General features: G+C 41.9%; 1 protein-coding gene across 1 annotated transcript; it reads left to right on the top strand.

Annotated features, from left to right (window-relative positions):
- Positions 1-699: 699 nt before the first annotated feature.
- LOC141744730 (serine palmitoyltransferase small subunit B-like) lies at positions 700-10,122 on the top strand. Its single transcript, XM_074591330.1, has 5 exons — positions 700-1,382; positions 1,789-1,902; positions 5,358-5,556; positions 5,858-7,792; positions 9,089-10,122. The coding sequence occupies exon 5, from the start codon at positions 9,124-9,126 to the stop codon at positions 9,364-9,366; it is 243 nt and encodes an 80-aa protein (XP_074447431.1). The 5' UTR covers positions 700-1,382; positions 1,789-1,902; positions 5,358-5,556; positions 5,858-7,792; positions 9,089-9,123; the 3' UTR covers positions 9,367-10,122.
- Positions 10,123-16,405: the final 6,283 nt, after the last annotated feature.

The following is a 16,405-nucleotide window of genomic DNA, read 5'->3' as shown; positions in this document are numbered from 1 at the left end:
GACTAGGATTTCACTGAGAGTAAGTACCCAAATGACCATGCCGTTTCTGCTCCAATATCCACATCTCAAAGCTATTTTGATATCTAAAACCCCTTTAAGACACTTGGGAGTGATGCATTAAATAACTTGGTTAACTCTTTATTTCGGTTTCTCATCCCACCAAATGGTTCATGTCCACAGTTGTGGCCATGTGCTACGTTCCCCTGAAGGCCCATTTACTTGAGCACTGTTATTCACACCAAGGATCAAACACCTCTGTATTGTGTTTGATGAGGCAAGGAAGAATTCATGCTAAAATGGCAATAGTCTACAAAATTAAAGAAAAAAAAATGCTGAAAAAATGAGAAAGACACTTGCAAATTTTATTCCAGTAAAACCACCTGTGCTTAGGCGGAAAGACAAGAGAGCATTTCTTAACAGACACATTTGAATGCCATGTACTTCTTCAAGCAATTACAGAAAAGGCTGTAATACTTTCAAGTACCGTAATTCCTCTGGAGACCCTTCTGTCACAGAGGATACACTGAATGTTCTCAAATTTGCCTTTTCAAAGCATCACTTACACAAGGCAGGAACTAATTTTTTCCTCAGAACACTCTTAATTAATCATCTGATGTCTGTAGAAAAGGTATTATTACATTTTAATGGGTATTTTCTCTTACTATAGCTAATTTGGACCTTACTCACCAAGCATATGGCTACGCTGAAGGGAAATGCAGCGAAATGGCGGGCCCGGGTTACCTCAGGCACTCTGCTCCAAGGGTGGCTGCTTGTTCCCCCTGAGGTAAGAGACATGGACAGCCCTTTAGAGGAGAGGCTCACACGAGTAAAACCACTTCTAGTTTGGACAATGTGGAATAAAATACCAGCATAAAAAAAAAAAAACAAGCTGTTCACTTCACGTCATTGCTGCTAGGGAAGGGGAGAGGGTCTGTCTGGGCGGGAAGAGTCCTGAGGAGGGTGGGTGCAGCAACAACTATCAACGCCGTGTTGAGAGGAATTTCTGAGATCTGTGTGGTTGTTCTTACCCTGTCACTGTCACAGACACAATCGGGCCCCTCACGCTGTGCCCACACGGAACTTTTCCTCTTACGACATGCCCACAACATGCACTGTCCCGCAAGCCTTCCCGCCCGGAGCCTCGCCGGGACTACCCGCCCCAGCAGCCCTTGCGGTGCCTCCCGCCGAGCCCGGCGGCTCCGTGACGCGGGGGCTGCTGGGACTTGTAGGCAGCTGCCTCCTCGCCGCGGCCTGGCGCGGGTGGTCCGGGTTTTGGCTTTTGGATTTTTTTTTGTTTTGTTTTTGCCTTTTTTTTTTTTTGTCCCCTTTGGCACTGTTTTATGACAGCGCGCCCTTCGTGACTCCTGCTGGCCCCTCGCAAGGTAAGGACCAAGGGCTCCTGCCTTGCAGAGGCACTGTGCCCCACACCAGCTTTTTCCTGAGAGCAAGGCCGGGTCTCCTGATGAGGGCTGGGTGAGGGGCTGTGTTCTGATGAAATACTGAATTCAGCTTTGAGAACCTTTTTTTGGGGGTGGTAAAAGCTTCAGGTAGGCTTTAGATGCCACAACTGAAATCAAAGTTAAAGAGGATGTGAGTGAGAATCCATTATTCTTGCCTGGGAAGGGACACCCATTTTGGTAACTACCTGCCTTAGTTATAACAAGAAAACATCACAGGGCTCATCCTTTCATCTTGCCTATTTTCTTAAAAAAACAAATTTTAAATTCCTTGTCTTTCCTCCTGAAAACCAGCACCTTGGACCTCACCCGATGCTAATTTGTCTTACAGAGAAGTCTTCCGTACAGTGCACCAGTTCTGGTGGATTCTTAGCCCTTGCAAAGTATGTGTTGACATACCTGGGAGAGAGAACCAAGCACACAGCCATTATCCTTTTGATGCTCCGTAAGTGGAATGTTCTTTTGCATATTCCAAACCCAGCGCACTGTTCCTTGTAGTTTCAGCATTAGATGGGGCAGGGTTTCATGCTGCAATGATTTAAAATTAGTTTTTTCCCGCTGAAGAGCCCTTTTTGCCTTTTTTCTACTGGGGTAAGTCACGAAGGCTTTGGGATTTCCTCAGTCCTGACAGAATCAGGCAGCTGAGTGGCTTCCTGGAAAAGGGATGAGGCATTAATGGAGCACATCGGGACTGCAGCTGTTGCCATCCTGAGCCTATATATAGAAACCCTCTACTCTATTTGCTGGCAGCACAACGGAAGTTTGCAGTAGTTGTTTTGTCATCTCTCAAGGCTCAGTTGCTGCAGGAGTACTCGGGAGTCAGCTTCAGAGTTCTTAATTAAAGGTCAAATTTCATTGAAGTATGTAGTTGAAATGTTTACTCAGACTGTTCACCAGAGGTGCATATAATTTTGAGATGAATGAGGAGGGGAGCAGAAACAAGGGGAGATGGCAGTGCAGGAGGATGTGATGTCCCTGACCAATGCTAATGGAAAGTCCCTGATTCCCATCCTGTGCCACTCCACTGTATTGTCAGTTTTAGCAGAGCATTCTGATGTAATTTTCTGTATACCTGGAAAATAGGCTAATGACAGGAAGTATGATTTTTAGAATAATCTGGTTGAGAAAATGCACTTTTTTTTTTCAAGTCCTATGTTAATAAATTCTTCCATAGTATTTGACAGCACTATGACTGTCATTGTGCACGTGATTTGCTATATGCTTGCAAAAATGTCTAAAATAAAGAACTGCAGCTATTTCTCTACTAAAAGCCAAACTACATGTCTTCTTACTGCTTCTGTCAGTTCTTTGTATAGCTGAAGGTCTGCAGGATAGCTAGGGTTGTATCACCCCTGTTTTAAAGTTAAACTACAGAATGATCCTAGAAATTAGAGAATGGGAGGATCTTGGTCTTAGGAGAACTCTCGGTTTGATCAGCTCCTAGTCCCAGGCTGGGCATTCAGCTCTGCAACTCGCAGCTGTGCCTTTTATCTGTACAGTTCCAGATTTTAAACTCCTTTTAGGCAGCTTTTCCTTTTCTGTTATATTTGCTTTACACCTGAAACAACACCAGTTACATGTTGGGTGATGCATGGGCAACACTGGGGAAAAGACCTGAAACTGATAAACGTTGTTAACAGCTTAGAGAAACGAGTGAGAAAGCAGAACTTTGCTGCTCAGTGCAGGAACACATAGTTTCCATTATCTTTTCTGTTCGTAAATGACCCCAATTCAGAAAGGGATGTGAAAGCCTGCCAGGTGAAGGAACAAAGCACAGCCTGGAGCTGGAAAATATGGTGAATTTGAACCACGCTTAGAGAAAAAAACCCTAACCTCAGTGAGAGACCAGCCATGAAAGGACTGCGACAGCAGACTGCCACACAAGAGCGTGCTCTATATACTGCTGGGACACTGGTGGGCAGAAGAAACTTGCTTTGCTGGAGTCTCGTGTGCGTCAGTGTTAGCTAAATAAAAAATTTTGTGAGTGAGCTGTATAGTAAGATGAGAAGCAATTGCAACTGGGAAGATCTAGGTTCACTGCTCTTCACAACTGACATGCTTAACTATCCAACTTTTACGAAATGCTCAGTTTGCAACATATTAAATGGTATGATGTCATCTTACTTCAAGTTGAAATAGTCTGTGCCTAATCCTTCTGGGCCAGCTATGCAGATTCCTTGTGCTTTTGGAGATTACTAGCCTTCATAGTTTTCACTTACTTAATTATCTATTTTGGTATAGAATTAAAAAAGTTCCTGAACTGGTCTAGCCAGGTGTAGGGAAGTATGCTGGGAAATCGTATGACTCTTGCAGACAACAATGTATTAATTAAAATATGTTATTTGCATTACAAGCAGCAGTAAGTCAAGCCCATATAAACTGGAGACAAGATACATTCCTCATCAAGATACATTCCTCATTTGGTGTTACGTGTTGTACAGCCTGATTCTAGGCGTGATACCACTCTAGATAAACCTGTCCTCTGGTGCCAGGATTTGTGGAGCCGCATGCCAGAAATTTTACACCATGCAGAACAGAGCCTTTCTAAGAATTGGCCTGTTCTACAGTATAGGGCATTTTTTTCTCCTTTCCAAGAACACTAGCGTATATTCTCTAGGTTTTTTGGTGCAGATTGATTATACTGGCAAGTCAAGCTAACAATTCACTATACAAGTCATTCCTTATTGCTGGGTTTCTTTCCCTATGCCGTGAAGCTGGTGCTCAGGTGTCTTGAAGACAGAAGATAACTATCAGAGGCTGAAGACCTTCATAGGAGGAGGTTCGCACCACTGTCTGTGATCGCATTACTTACCCTGTGGTGTGGTTCTGTAGCTGTGAAGCTCATCTTTGCCTAGGCTGCCTTGGCCTGCCCAGCCTCCCACCATCTCCCTTGTCATGTGTTTCCATCCCTTCCCTTCCTCCAGTGCCTGCAGTTGTGTGGTCAGGTTCTGCGCAGGCTGAGGACTGTCTTTGTCCTGCCAGGCCTGACTAGTTACCTGGCGTGCCTTGCCTGCCAGCACGAGGGGGAGGGCAGGAAGAGGTTGCCGAGCCAAGCAGAACCACATTATGGTTTTGAAGCTGCAGGCAGATGCTGGCTGTCGTGGAGAGCTGCAGAAGGCTGCCTCTCCAGTATGTTAATAATTCGTCAGCGATGTTGCTTTTTTCCATTCATTCCAAGTGATGCTGGAGCCAAAAGGGATCAAACAAACTGAAGTATACTATTACAACAAAACAAACTTGCCTGTGCCTTGCTTTGTGTGGATAAGACGGATGGGGTAGATTAGAAAGCTGTCCTGACCTTGACTTTCTGCTTCGATTGTTTTCCAGCATCTAAATTTTAAGTAGACAGATAAATGTTTGCCACAGTGTATAGGTGTGAGGCAGAGATATTTCAGGCATTTTTTGCTCAGTATTCTACAGAAATGAGGTTTATTTTCTTTCATTACTTCTATCTCACTATACTCCCACATACCATACTTTTTATCCCGTGGTCAATTTCAGTTAAATTGGGCAAATTTACAGAAATTAAAGATATAAATTTTGTCAAAAGATATGATCAAGAAGAGAAAAGCAGGATTATTGCATAGTCCTTACTAGACGGCAGAGAAGCCACACAGAAGACAGCCATTCTGAAGCCAAATGCCGAGCAAATGCCTTAGTATGGGTTTACACCTTATTAGACATCAGAGGATCCCATTATGAGGCATGAAATAATAGGAAAAACCTGCTTACTTCTGCTTATTGAGCTAATCTGCTAAATTCTGTATAAATCAGAAGTCACAACTTATCCATTTGGGGAACCTGACTGAACTTTGAAAAGGGAGGCTGGTGGTTTCCTTTAGCGCAGTGGTAATTTGAATGTTTCTGATTTGCTTTTTTAATTCATGTTCCCCTTCCTAGGAAGAATTATCGCTGTGTCACTGTATGACTTTTATATGGCTGTGTGTGAATTTGTTCAGCGGAAACCACAATGAGAAGGAGTAAAAAGAGGTTTTGAAATGTAATTGTGTGGGCAACACGATCAAGAGACCTGAAAACAAGGGACCAGCCCCTCTGGGACAGAGTGCTACCCAGGAGAGTCTCTTTCCTGCTCCTCAGAGTAAGCGCCTTTCAAGATAATTCTTTCTCCATACATCTGCAGTCACCCATCACAGCGTCTTACGCAAAGTAGCAGTATGTTTTTGTCTGTTTTTTGGTGTTGCTCTTGTAGGGGTTTTGTTGTTTTTTAATCTGAAGGCTATTTCTGTTTCTGTATGGGGAAAAGTATCTTAAAGCACATAAACTAAAACGGCCTTAAAAGGTAGGTTTTTCAGGCAAATTTCGTATTCCGAGTGAAGCTATACACATCTGATTATGAATTGTGAAAGGTATTCATGAGTTCTTATTTCTCCTTGGGGTAGCTGGGAAAAGCAGCAGGAGTGGCTGCTCAGAAAGCGAGGAGGAGAGGATGCCTGGGGGCTTTACATACCACCGTCCAAGATCTGCTTACAGCATCACGTTGGAATGGATTCTGCTTACCCCAACACTTTATTGCTGTGAAGCCGCCAGATCTTCTGCACTACCACCTATCTCTTTCACAATGGCTCTCAGCTGCCAGGTAAAACTTTTTGAAGCTGTTAGAACTAAAGCAAACCCAGACGAGTCTCACTTTCTGCGTTGTTTCAACTCGGGGAATATATTATTGAAAGAACTAGTGGAGAATTATTGAAAAGGAAAACATCTGTACAATTTTGCACTTGAGAATGGGAGAGTTTTCCTGGCTTTTATGCAAGTGTTTTTTGGAGAGGACTGAGAGAGCAGGAAGGTGACAGCCCTGCCTTCGGCTGCCCTGGTAGTCGGTGATCTGCCTCCGCATCTTGCTGAAGGATTCAGAAGAGGCTGATCCACCTCGCAGGGAAGGTGAGTAACATGAAGCAGGGATGCTAGCCTGCCAAGAATGCAGGCACTGTGGTAGTCAGATGTTTTTTCTCCCTTGTATAAAATCAATAGCATTGTGTTTATATAGCGTTTTTCACCAACATTTTCATGGAAAAAAAGAAACCTAAAAAACTCCGTGTCCCACCCCAGATCTCCATGAAATATGTAACTGAGAAAGTTTGGTTGAAAGTAGAAACTCTTGAGATAAGAATCCTGCAGGCACTACACCAGGGCAATTATATTTCACAATTGATGAGTCCATTCTCTAAACCGCAACCATCCAGCTCAGGAGATGGAGTCCTGTGGCAGACCCTTGCTCTGCAGGAGAAAAGTAGGGCATGGGGTATATTGACTACTGCTGCCAGGGGCAGTAGTTTACCATTTTTGAATTGTCTGTGGGAAGTGGATAGTTTTTAAACAGAAAACTTTTTATTTTGTTGAAAACCATGGGGGAAAAAAAAGGTTGAGGGAGTAGGTCAGCTCAGGTTCTGTTTGGTAAGGAAGGGAAGAAAGAAGGTGAGGCTCAGATGCCTTAGACATTGCTTGTGGCATGTTCTCCCAAAATGAAGCTGATTCATATTTGGAAATGATTTGACTGCAGGCAGATAGTTTAGAACATAATGTATTATGCAGATTTCTACCTAATTGACTTGTCCAATTAGATCATTAAAATGCCTCAAGCATTTGTGGCTGGCTTTTATTTTGTAAGATTTTTAAGAAAAACTCACCATCTTTTCCTTGCAGAAAACTTGCCCATGTATTCTCTCCACCCTGCGGTTTCTGGATGAGGATGACTGAAGTGTGTATACAGGGCTGGGAGATACTGATGTAGAGAAGACTGGGAACTGTTTGAAAGTGGTGTTAATCAAAGGTTGCAGAAGGTGGTGGCTTCACCGGAGACTTTCCTGTGGTATATTAATTGAGCTACATTTTTGTGGCTACTTAACTCTGACACCATGTTTTTGCACAGACGTTAAATTGCACCTTGCATGAACTTTACTGCATTGTAAAGTTCCATAGAAGCAGAGATACTTTCTGAGATTTGAAATTAGGGAAGGCACTAATTATAAACATTTTTTGCTGATTTTTTTAAACAGTATTTCAGCCTCGTATGTTCCTTCCAACCTGCAGTTCTTCAACTCTGACTTTGTACAAATTATCAAATTAATGCTGTCATGAAAGCGCAGTACTGAGCCAGACGACGGCTGTCCTTGTTGCATAATGCAGAGAGCTTTGGCCAGAGGAGTTTTTAGCAATAGCGAGGAAGGGCGGGGTATAGAGGACACACTCTGTAATTGAGGATCAAAGCTAATTGTTTCTGCTTCTCAATCTGCATAGGAGCTGTTCAGCTGCAAAAGGCAGAAGTGTTAGGAAGCATCTCTCACCTAGACGTTTTGTCAACAGGGAGGAGTGAAGAGGTAAGTTCTGCTTTTTATAAAATCAATTTGTTGTAAGAAAAGTCTTCATCAAAGTAGCTTGGCAATACATTTAATGATAAGAGGCTTAAGTATAACCTAGATTTAGCAAAAACTGCATGTAATGTACAGAAATGTGATGGATATAGTAAGGATATTGCTAAAAGTAGTTAGTAATAATTTTTAACTATAGAAGCATTTTCTAGTTTATATCACCTGTCAGGCAGAAAAGAGGTGGGGAAGCTATGGAAGTAAAATGGAAAAGGTGAGGCAAAATTTTTCTAAAAACTTCAGGAAGTGGCTTTTTTTAGGATAAAATCCCACTCTATATAGTTCTATGAAGTTGTATTTAATTTCTGTGGAGTAAGTTTTCTTCCACAGACCTTGACACCACCAGAACTTCTTAACTTTCCAATTAGAAAGAGGGGAATCACAGTTTTTGTTTTGTCTCCTCTTATTTACCAAATGACAGGAAGAACCAGTACGTGAAATAGACCTGTTTTCCCTTTACCTCTCCAGTTCTGTGTTTTGCTAACTATATAATGTAACACTCAATAATTATTAACAGTAATTTGAACACAAAGCTTTAAAATAAATTTGTATGGTTTCATTCTGGCAACAGATCAATTCAATCTCTGTTGCAGAAGAAGCTGGATAATCTTTATATAGTTTTCTTTTTTTGGTATTTCTGTATGTGTGGTATTCTGCATACTCCCAGTTGTCATTCCAGCAGCAACTGAAGCATAAGACATAAAAATTCAGTTTGGGTAGCAGAAATCAGACTTCTAGCCAAGTTCCATGTCAAAATCCATGAGTGGTGAAGGAGAGAGGGTTTGAAGTGCTTTTTGAATTAAGTCGCTTCAACAGAGTCTTAAATAATCCAGTGCAAGGCAAAGTTATGAAACTAGAGTTTGCCTTGGAGAACAGAATTGCAACAATTCTTGGGTAACCCATTTCTGGAAAAAAGAGATATTGTGGAGCCTCTTTGGTAAATAATGGTGCCCAGTACTCAGTGGTCTAAATTGGACTGTTATGTTCAGAACTGAAGGTAGGAAAGGAAAAAATACAAATTAACCCTTTTATGGTTCGGGGTAAAAGAATGACTCATGCTAGTCTATTACTATCTGATCATGTTTTATGCCTTAAAATGTATTTGCAATCTTGTGTTTTTAAAACATCATTTACGAAGAATGGTCAGTTTGAGCAAACTGAGTAGCATGGAGTTGCTGCCCATATGATGTTTTTATAGATTTTTTTGGTAAGATTTCTGTTTCTACTAATTATCCTTTGTTGTAACAGGGAAGGCTTTCAGAAGCGACACAAAGAAGACGGAGATGGATATTAAGAGCATGAAGAACTATCTCTATTGGCTGTACTGCCAGTTTGAACTAATCACCTGCAGCTACCTCATGGAGCCCTGGGAAAAACTGCTCTTCTACACTTTCAACATTACAATGTTAGTTATGGTATTATACACCGCTTACATCTTTGTCTCTGTCCACATTAGCACGGCTTTCCAATTCTTCTTGAACTTATTTGGAAACCAACATGAAAATACTGTTTCTGTGGTGAAGTAACATTGGCAACCTGACACTGACTTTTGGATCAAAGAAGTGTTTTCTTAACACTCCGTTTTTGTTTAGAAACAGGTTCAGGGTGCGTGCAAACACTGTTTTATTCTGCAGTATCTCTTAATGTTCTTCCTTATTCTGGGACTCTCTGACAGCAAATTATTTTGCCAAAACAATTTCAATCACTCCTTGTTTTTATCATTTGACTGCTTCTTAAAGAGCTTTCAATTTTAAAGACTGGCTGGAGTTACGAAGCTGGGTTGGGTACAGAAAAAACTGTGCTGCATGTTTTGTTATTCCAGGGAGAGCTGCTTGGATATGGAGAGTTTTCATCTTGAGAAATTATATGGCATACATTTGTTCTTGTCTGCCAGAGCTTTGCTGACGGGAGAGATGTGTACACAAAAGGTTTTGCACAATACTGTACAACTATAAGCTGCTTCTCTAAGCTGTGTGTATTTATAGAATGGTTTTATTATTTATTTAGTTTCCTCAATTATTTAATACAATGAATTACATGACTTACATGGTTCATCATCATTATGCAAATAATGCATTTGATTTATTAAAAATGTGGGGATTTACTTCCATGAAAATTTATAATAAAATTCTCATTTTCTTGGAATTTAAAAAAAAAAAAAGATAATCTTTATTTTACTTTTAGAAGACTGGTAAAGCATGCATATCGTACACAGAACATGAAACTGCATATTCATTTGTGGTAGGGACATTTCAGTTGAAAAACAATAAAAACCCTACCTAAAATGCAATGTCTCTCCTTTTGTCCTGAAATCCTTACTCCCCCTGTTTTACACTCTACCTGTTGAGTAGTGTCTGAAACATTAACTCTCGAAACTGCAGACTTTGTAACTGATGCGCTGGACACTCTCTAATTGGCTTTCTTTCAAATTCCATGTTTCTTAAGCTTCAGCCTTAGCAACACAAGATGCCTGTGCTACCAGCTTGCTACAGCGGACACGGACTGCAGCTGGGCAGGGATGAAGTACCAATACAGCAACTAGAATCAGGAGAACGGAGTAGTAACGGGGCGCATACAGAGTAACATAAAGGCAACTTTGCTGCCACCCACACTGAAGTGAGTTTTCTTACGTCTTTCCAGCATAGTGATGCTCCTAGGATGTCCTCTCCTTCCAGAGAACAGGATGTTATTAGTAAGTGGCAATCAAATGACTTATGAAATGAGATTTGGTCGTAGAGCGTGATAAAACAAAGTGGAGACACTAATTAAGTTGTCATCTCAACATGAGATTCAGTTACTTTCCCAATTTATAATTAGGGGAAAATAGGACAGCATATTAAAATAGTTTATTTGGGATAATGAGGGCAGCTGACTTTAAATTTACAACTCTTTTGACAGTGCGCAAGTAATCTCTAAGTCTGTAAAAAAATCTTCTATTTAATGCTTTCAGATTAGAATCGAATCGTATGGTTTATTAAAGTAATATAATGTCTAAAGTAGTAAATATCTTACATTTGCTCCTAGCAGCTTTCATGCTCAGTATGTATATTGCATTTATTGCTGTTTAGGAACAGAAGAGAGAAACACAGTATTTTGGTTACATCAATTATTAAGCTATTTATGAAGATAATAATTTTGTTTCAAACCGGTCAGTCTACAGTGTTGACAAATAAAGGCAGGATTTCACACCATACGGGCACATACTGCGTTGTATCCCTGCCAAGAAAACTTGGTGGATAAGCAGGCCACCATAGCTATGGTTACGCCAAATTACAGTAGAAGACTACAGACATACAGCCAAAATATTTGTCGACGTTGAGGAACCTGACATCAGGCTGCAGAAGGAGGAACTCCTACCCTGGGTCTGTTTTTGTTTATGGCCGCCCTTTCCCTGTCTCTCTAGTGCAAACCCACTGGGTGTTTGTTGTGGTTGCCTGAACTGCCTGGTGCCTCTTTTGCAACAGCCGGCGTAGGATGGTGCCTGTTGAGCTGTTTGCATGCAGCAAGTCCTTCCACACGGATGGCTCCTGCCTGGCTGCTAGTGACAGCGACGCCATCGCAGCTCTTCCTGCCCCTTTGCAGCAGCGATCTCGGCTCAGCTGCATGAATTGGAGAGAGCTGGGAAAGCACCAAAAAGCAAGGAAGGAAACAAAGGGCCTAGTGGCAGCTAAAAAGAATCCAACTTCTTGATTAATTTCACTCATTAGAGCCTTTTCCCTGCATGTCACCAAGGCTCTCATCTACAGAATGGGATTTAAAATATTACATGCAAGCTCCGCCTTGCGATTTCAGTTTCGAAAGGCTAACCTGCTTGGGCAGGTTCCCTGCTGGAAGCTGCGCTCTGACCACCATCCCGAGATGCTGAATTGATAGAATAAGGCCACGGCTCCACATTTGCTGATGTCAGGCCTGCACGCGCTCATCTGGCAAGGTAAATTTGATCCACTGGTATAATTTGTTGTCTATCAAACTGGCCCTGCACTTGTTTAACAGCGTTTATCCCAGCTGTGTGAGAACAGGTGCTATCCGATGTGGAATAAAGGCTACTGTAACGGCCTGCTTCAACATTTTTCAATATTTTTTTTCAACCAGCAGAGTTTGTACTGGCTCAGCAGTTTGCGCCGTGTGGCCACAACATTTGCTTTTTAATCCTGGTGATAAGCGTTCCAAATTGAGGTTTACTATTGCATGGCTGAGGCAGAAAGTATTTCAAGAGGAATAGGAAATGGAGTATTCCCTGTGATTCCTGCTTGCACACCTATCTCTGAGGACACCTGTACCATGCTTGGTTCCCCCTGAGTTCTTGCTGGTACCAGTAGCATTTCCATCCCACTTTCCCTAAGTTTCTTATACAGCTAAGAGCAAGCAAAGTTTTTCGGACAAACTTTCTTGCATGGACAGGCCAGCCACCTGCTGAGAGTTTTTGCACAGAGATGCTCATGCAGACGAGTCTGCATGAGTCGGAGGTTGTTTGTTAGACACCAGGGTGGCTGCTTAGTCTCCTAAACCTTGTCAGAGCATCTGCTTGCTTAACAAGAGAGAGCAAATCCTTAAGGCCAATGCCTGCCGCGCGAGAGGGCTGCTAATGCCACATGCCTGTTTTCCACAGGCCGTGTGGGCTGAGCATCTGGGCGTGTGTGCACGGGAAAAGAGGTGGTTGGTTGCAGTGGCTGTTTGCAGGGGTTTATTATCAATCAGATGCATGAATGCATCAATCATTCATTTGCAGGGTTGTATTATCCATCGTGATGCAAGATGTACTCGTTGCTCTCTCCTAGGCCTATTGACCACAGCGTAGACGCAGCATGTGCTGCTTAGTGACTTCCTGGCAATAAAGGAAGTCATTTTAGTATTTGTAAACGTGGGCTTAAACATGCAGTCTTAATTTGACAAAGTTAATTTCTGACGTAAACCCAATCTGGTATACTCTAACATCATTTCCATTCCCCACCTTTGTGAATAGATCTGACCTCCCCCGAATCTTTGCATTTACACAGGGGGAGTCTATGTCACTGTTACTATACATTAAAAAGGAAGGTGAGGGTGATGTGGAGTACCGTTCAGATCACTGCTTCACGGTCTTTTTAAAAGGAATCTCTTATTCAAATTGCACAACTTCCCAACAGTGGTTCAGCAAGAGTTGAAACTAAAGAACGAAATAATACGCCTGCTAAAATAAAACTGCTCATGCTGCTCCCTATGAACTGTTTGATCTTCACAGCTATAATACATAATGGTAGATTCACAGCGTCCTCATTATGAAGGTTTATTATCGTGGCACTTTTACAGTTTATCTCCCATTATAAATTATTATCTGTATTTTATTGATCCAAATAGTTTAAAGTTCCTAAAGGCAATGAAGGTGATGATTTTGTTCACACAGAACTTTACGCCCTCTGCTCCTGATTACTTCTAACAGTTTTTAGAGGCCTAAAATAAGTTCACGCTCCTTGTTGTTACATTTTGTCTGTGCTACTGTTTACATCTGAGAGTAATCGGAGTTCTTATCTTAGCTATTCATTATCTGACTTGAAAATCCTGTTTCCAAGATGAACTTGTCAGCACTTAGTAGCCTCTGCATCCCACAGAATATATTCCTTTTCATCTTGTGTATATTTGTTTAGAACAACGTTGAGTTTACAGATCTGTTTCCTTTTAGAAAGCTGACCTTAAATTACTCAGTTCTGCTTGGCTGAAACTTTCTGCCTAACTTTCCTGCTCAGCTGAAACTCCTCCATGAAACTGCTTAGTTATAGTCATCTTCATTACAGAAAACTACTTCTTCCTGTATTGGTGAGGTTTCCAGTATACAGTGTAGATACTATATAGAATAGCTTTTACGTAGAAATGTTTCTGGATGTTTTTCAGAGGGACAAAGGTAAGAATTTGAAAGTGTGTATGTTTGCCTGCTAGTGCTTCCCTGAGGAGGCCAGGGCTCTGCCTCTCTTCCTCTCTGCAGCGTCTTCCCGCTCACCTCGCTGCTGTTCACATCTCCCCTTCCTCACTGCCCCGTTCGAGGAACTGGAGCGAGAAGCGCAGCTAGGGGTACGGAGAGGGGTCCTTATGGACCTTACAACAGCCCACCCGGCTGTCAGAGCATCATCCCAGGCTGTTGGTGGGTCCCGGCTCTTCCCTCAGCTCTAGTTTGAAGTGGCACGCGCTTGATTAGGGACAAACGAAGCCTTTTTGGTGCTTCCCACTGCACATTGCCATGGAGGCTACAGAGTGTCACCCAGGAAATCAAACCATGCTGCTTAGAAGCACCTGTATTTTTTAGAAAGCTGGTTAAGTTCAAATAAAACTCCAACAAGCCCCCCCAGAGTATTCATATCCTGTAACAACCTTTTCTATTTGAAAGCCTTATCTGAAGATATCCAAGGCTGCTTTCAAATATACATATATGCATGTCTAATTTATCTGCATAATGAGGCGATGCATTAAAAGCCAGTATAACACTTGGACTTTACCTCTGAATATTTTTTAAAAATTGTATTATAAACCTGCATTAAAATAATTTGTTTTCGAGATTATATAAACTTTTATGTAGCTCACATCCTGTCGGAGTGCAGGGAATCGTGTATGATCTCAACTGCATCAGATATAACTGAGCTCTTGTTGGGGTACGTTAGTACAGTGCTGTAAGTTTCTTACTGAACCTGTCAGTGACACCTATAGCAGCTTTATGCCTATCTTACAGGGAGGGTTATTAAAAAGTCAGATCAAACTTCGAGAAAACCTGAAGTAGCTACAAATACCCAAACTTTTACAAAGCGTTTTAGCTGAGGCTGACCTCATTACAGAGAGGAAGGCCACAGCAACAGGATTCTTTCCAAGAGACTGTGGCAGGCTGAAGATTACAGGCTTTGGGAAAGAGCAAATTCAGGCGATGAGGAAACTGCGGTAACCAGTGAGCTATATACGGAGGCCAGAGGCTGCCAAGGTTAAACAACAGCTGCCTCAACGTTGTCACATTTTGGACTGAAGGGAATTCCTTTTAAATCCTACTTGGAGCATACACATCCTTGTGTTGGATCTGGGTCTTGGGCAACGCCAGCCACCTGCTGGACCAGGGTGTTTAGCACACGGGTATGGAAACAGGCACCGAATCCCAGAGATGCTGGAATTCTGAGGAGCAGCTGCCTCCAAGAGCCAGCTGGAAGAGTGGCCCGAGTGCGATCGCTCTCATCGGTGCTCAGACGAGCACTTCCACTGGGCTGGCTCCAGCATCGCTCTTCTCAGCATGCCAGCTCCAGCAAATCCTCGGCTTTGGGACTAACTCTGTGTGTGCTGCGTTGGGAACCTGCACACCCACCTCTGACCGAGGCTTCCATCAGGGATCCTCGGATGTCGCCAGTGCAACACAAAGTGCCTGAACACCTTCCCTCCTCGGGGGATTCAGGGCTCCTAAAGGACCTAATTCTGGATTATTTTCAATATGATCATCCATCTTTTACGGAAATGTCTAAAACAAACCTAGGGCTTCAAATGACTTTGAGGGTTTTCTCTTCTGCTGCATTCAGACTGGCTTAAATATGTCAAGCTTTCATACATTAGCATAAATTCATTCCAGCAGAGGTACGAGCTAAAAAATTGCAGTCCTTTATATCTCAGATCCACCCTACAAAAAGGTATGAATTAACAAAGACCTACATTAATAACAAAGGTGTTAATCATAATTGTTACAGCCCATGCAGCATGAAGTCTCATCAAGCTAAGTGGTATACAAACAACCTGCCAAATAATTTACAGCTTAAATGGTTTCCTTCTATTTTACAAATCTTGTCACCGAGCACAGATTATTTTAAAATAGCCTTTGAAGCCCTTTTAGAGCTTGGCACATCTGAAACATTTTCCTAGATGATGTGAAAAGGTACATTAGCTGTGGATTTCTGTTATATGTAATTGTTTCATTTTATAAAGCTGAATATTCAAATTATGCAAAGGCACTTCTCTTTCTTGATGATTATGCTTTGTTCTTCATCATGGAACTGAGACCCTGACAAGTTTTGAACTTCATCTCCTGTTTCTTACGTGTCTTAACCAGGTTCCCATCCTAAGCTTACGATGAAGTACAGAAAACATTGGTAAATTCTGAAGGCAATAATATTCTTTGCTACGTGATTATGTTCTGGAATAAGCTATAGCAAACACTGCCAAAACCCCTCTGAAACCCAGCAGATGAGTCTTACCCCTATATTTAACTGTTCTGCGAGAATGCAGCTAACGTAAGTGGCCCTGGCAAAGCGTAAAGTAGAGACGAATCTGCCGGCAGAAGGAGCAGTTTGCCAGAATAAGTCCTGTAACATCAAGATCAAAGCAGTTTTGTCTTATTTTTCCTTAGGTTGGTGTTATGTTATTTTAAACTTAAATGAAAATATTAGGAACTATATCAGCATAAACAAGTTTTTCAGAGTTTATAGCCATCTTTCCTTTAGAGCAGCTGAACAGACTGCTTTTAGGGCCATTAACGTGAAGGAATAGTGACATCAGGTGGCCTACCACATTAATCACAGGCACATCTCAATTTTTCTATGGCAACTTCTAGGGAAGAATGGACAAGTGCCT

This window comes from Larus michahellis, chromosome 6, assembly GCF_964199755.1.
Source record: "Larus michahellis chromosome 6, bLarMic1.1, whole genome shotgun sequence".
NCBI classification, from domain to species: Eukaryota; Metazoa; Chordata; class Aves; order Charadriiformes; family Laridae; genus Larus; species Larus michahellis.
Note: the sequence above shows the minus strand (reverse complement) of the source record. Positions and strands in the feature narration are given on the sequence as shown.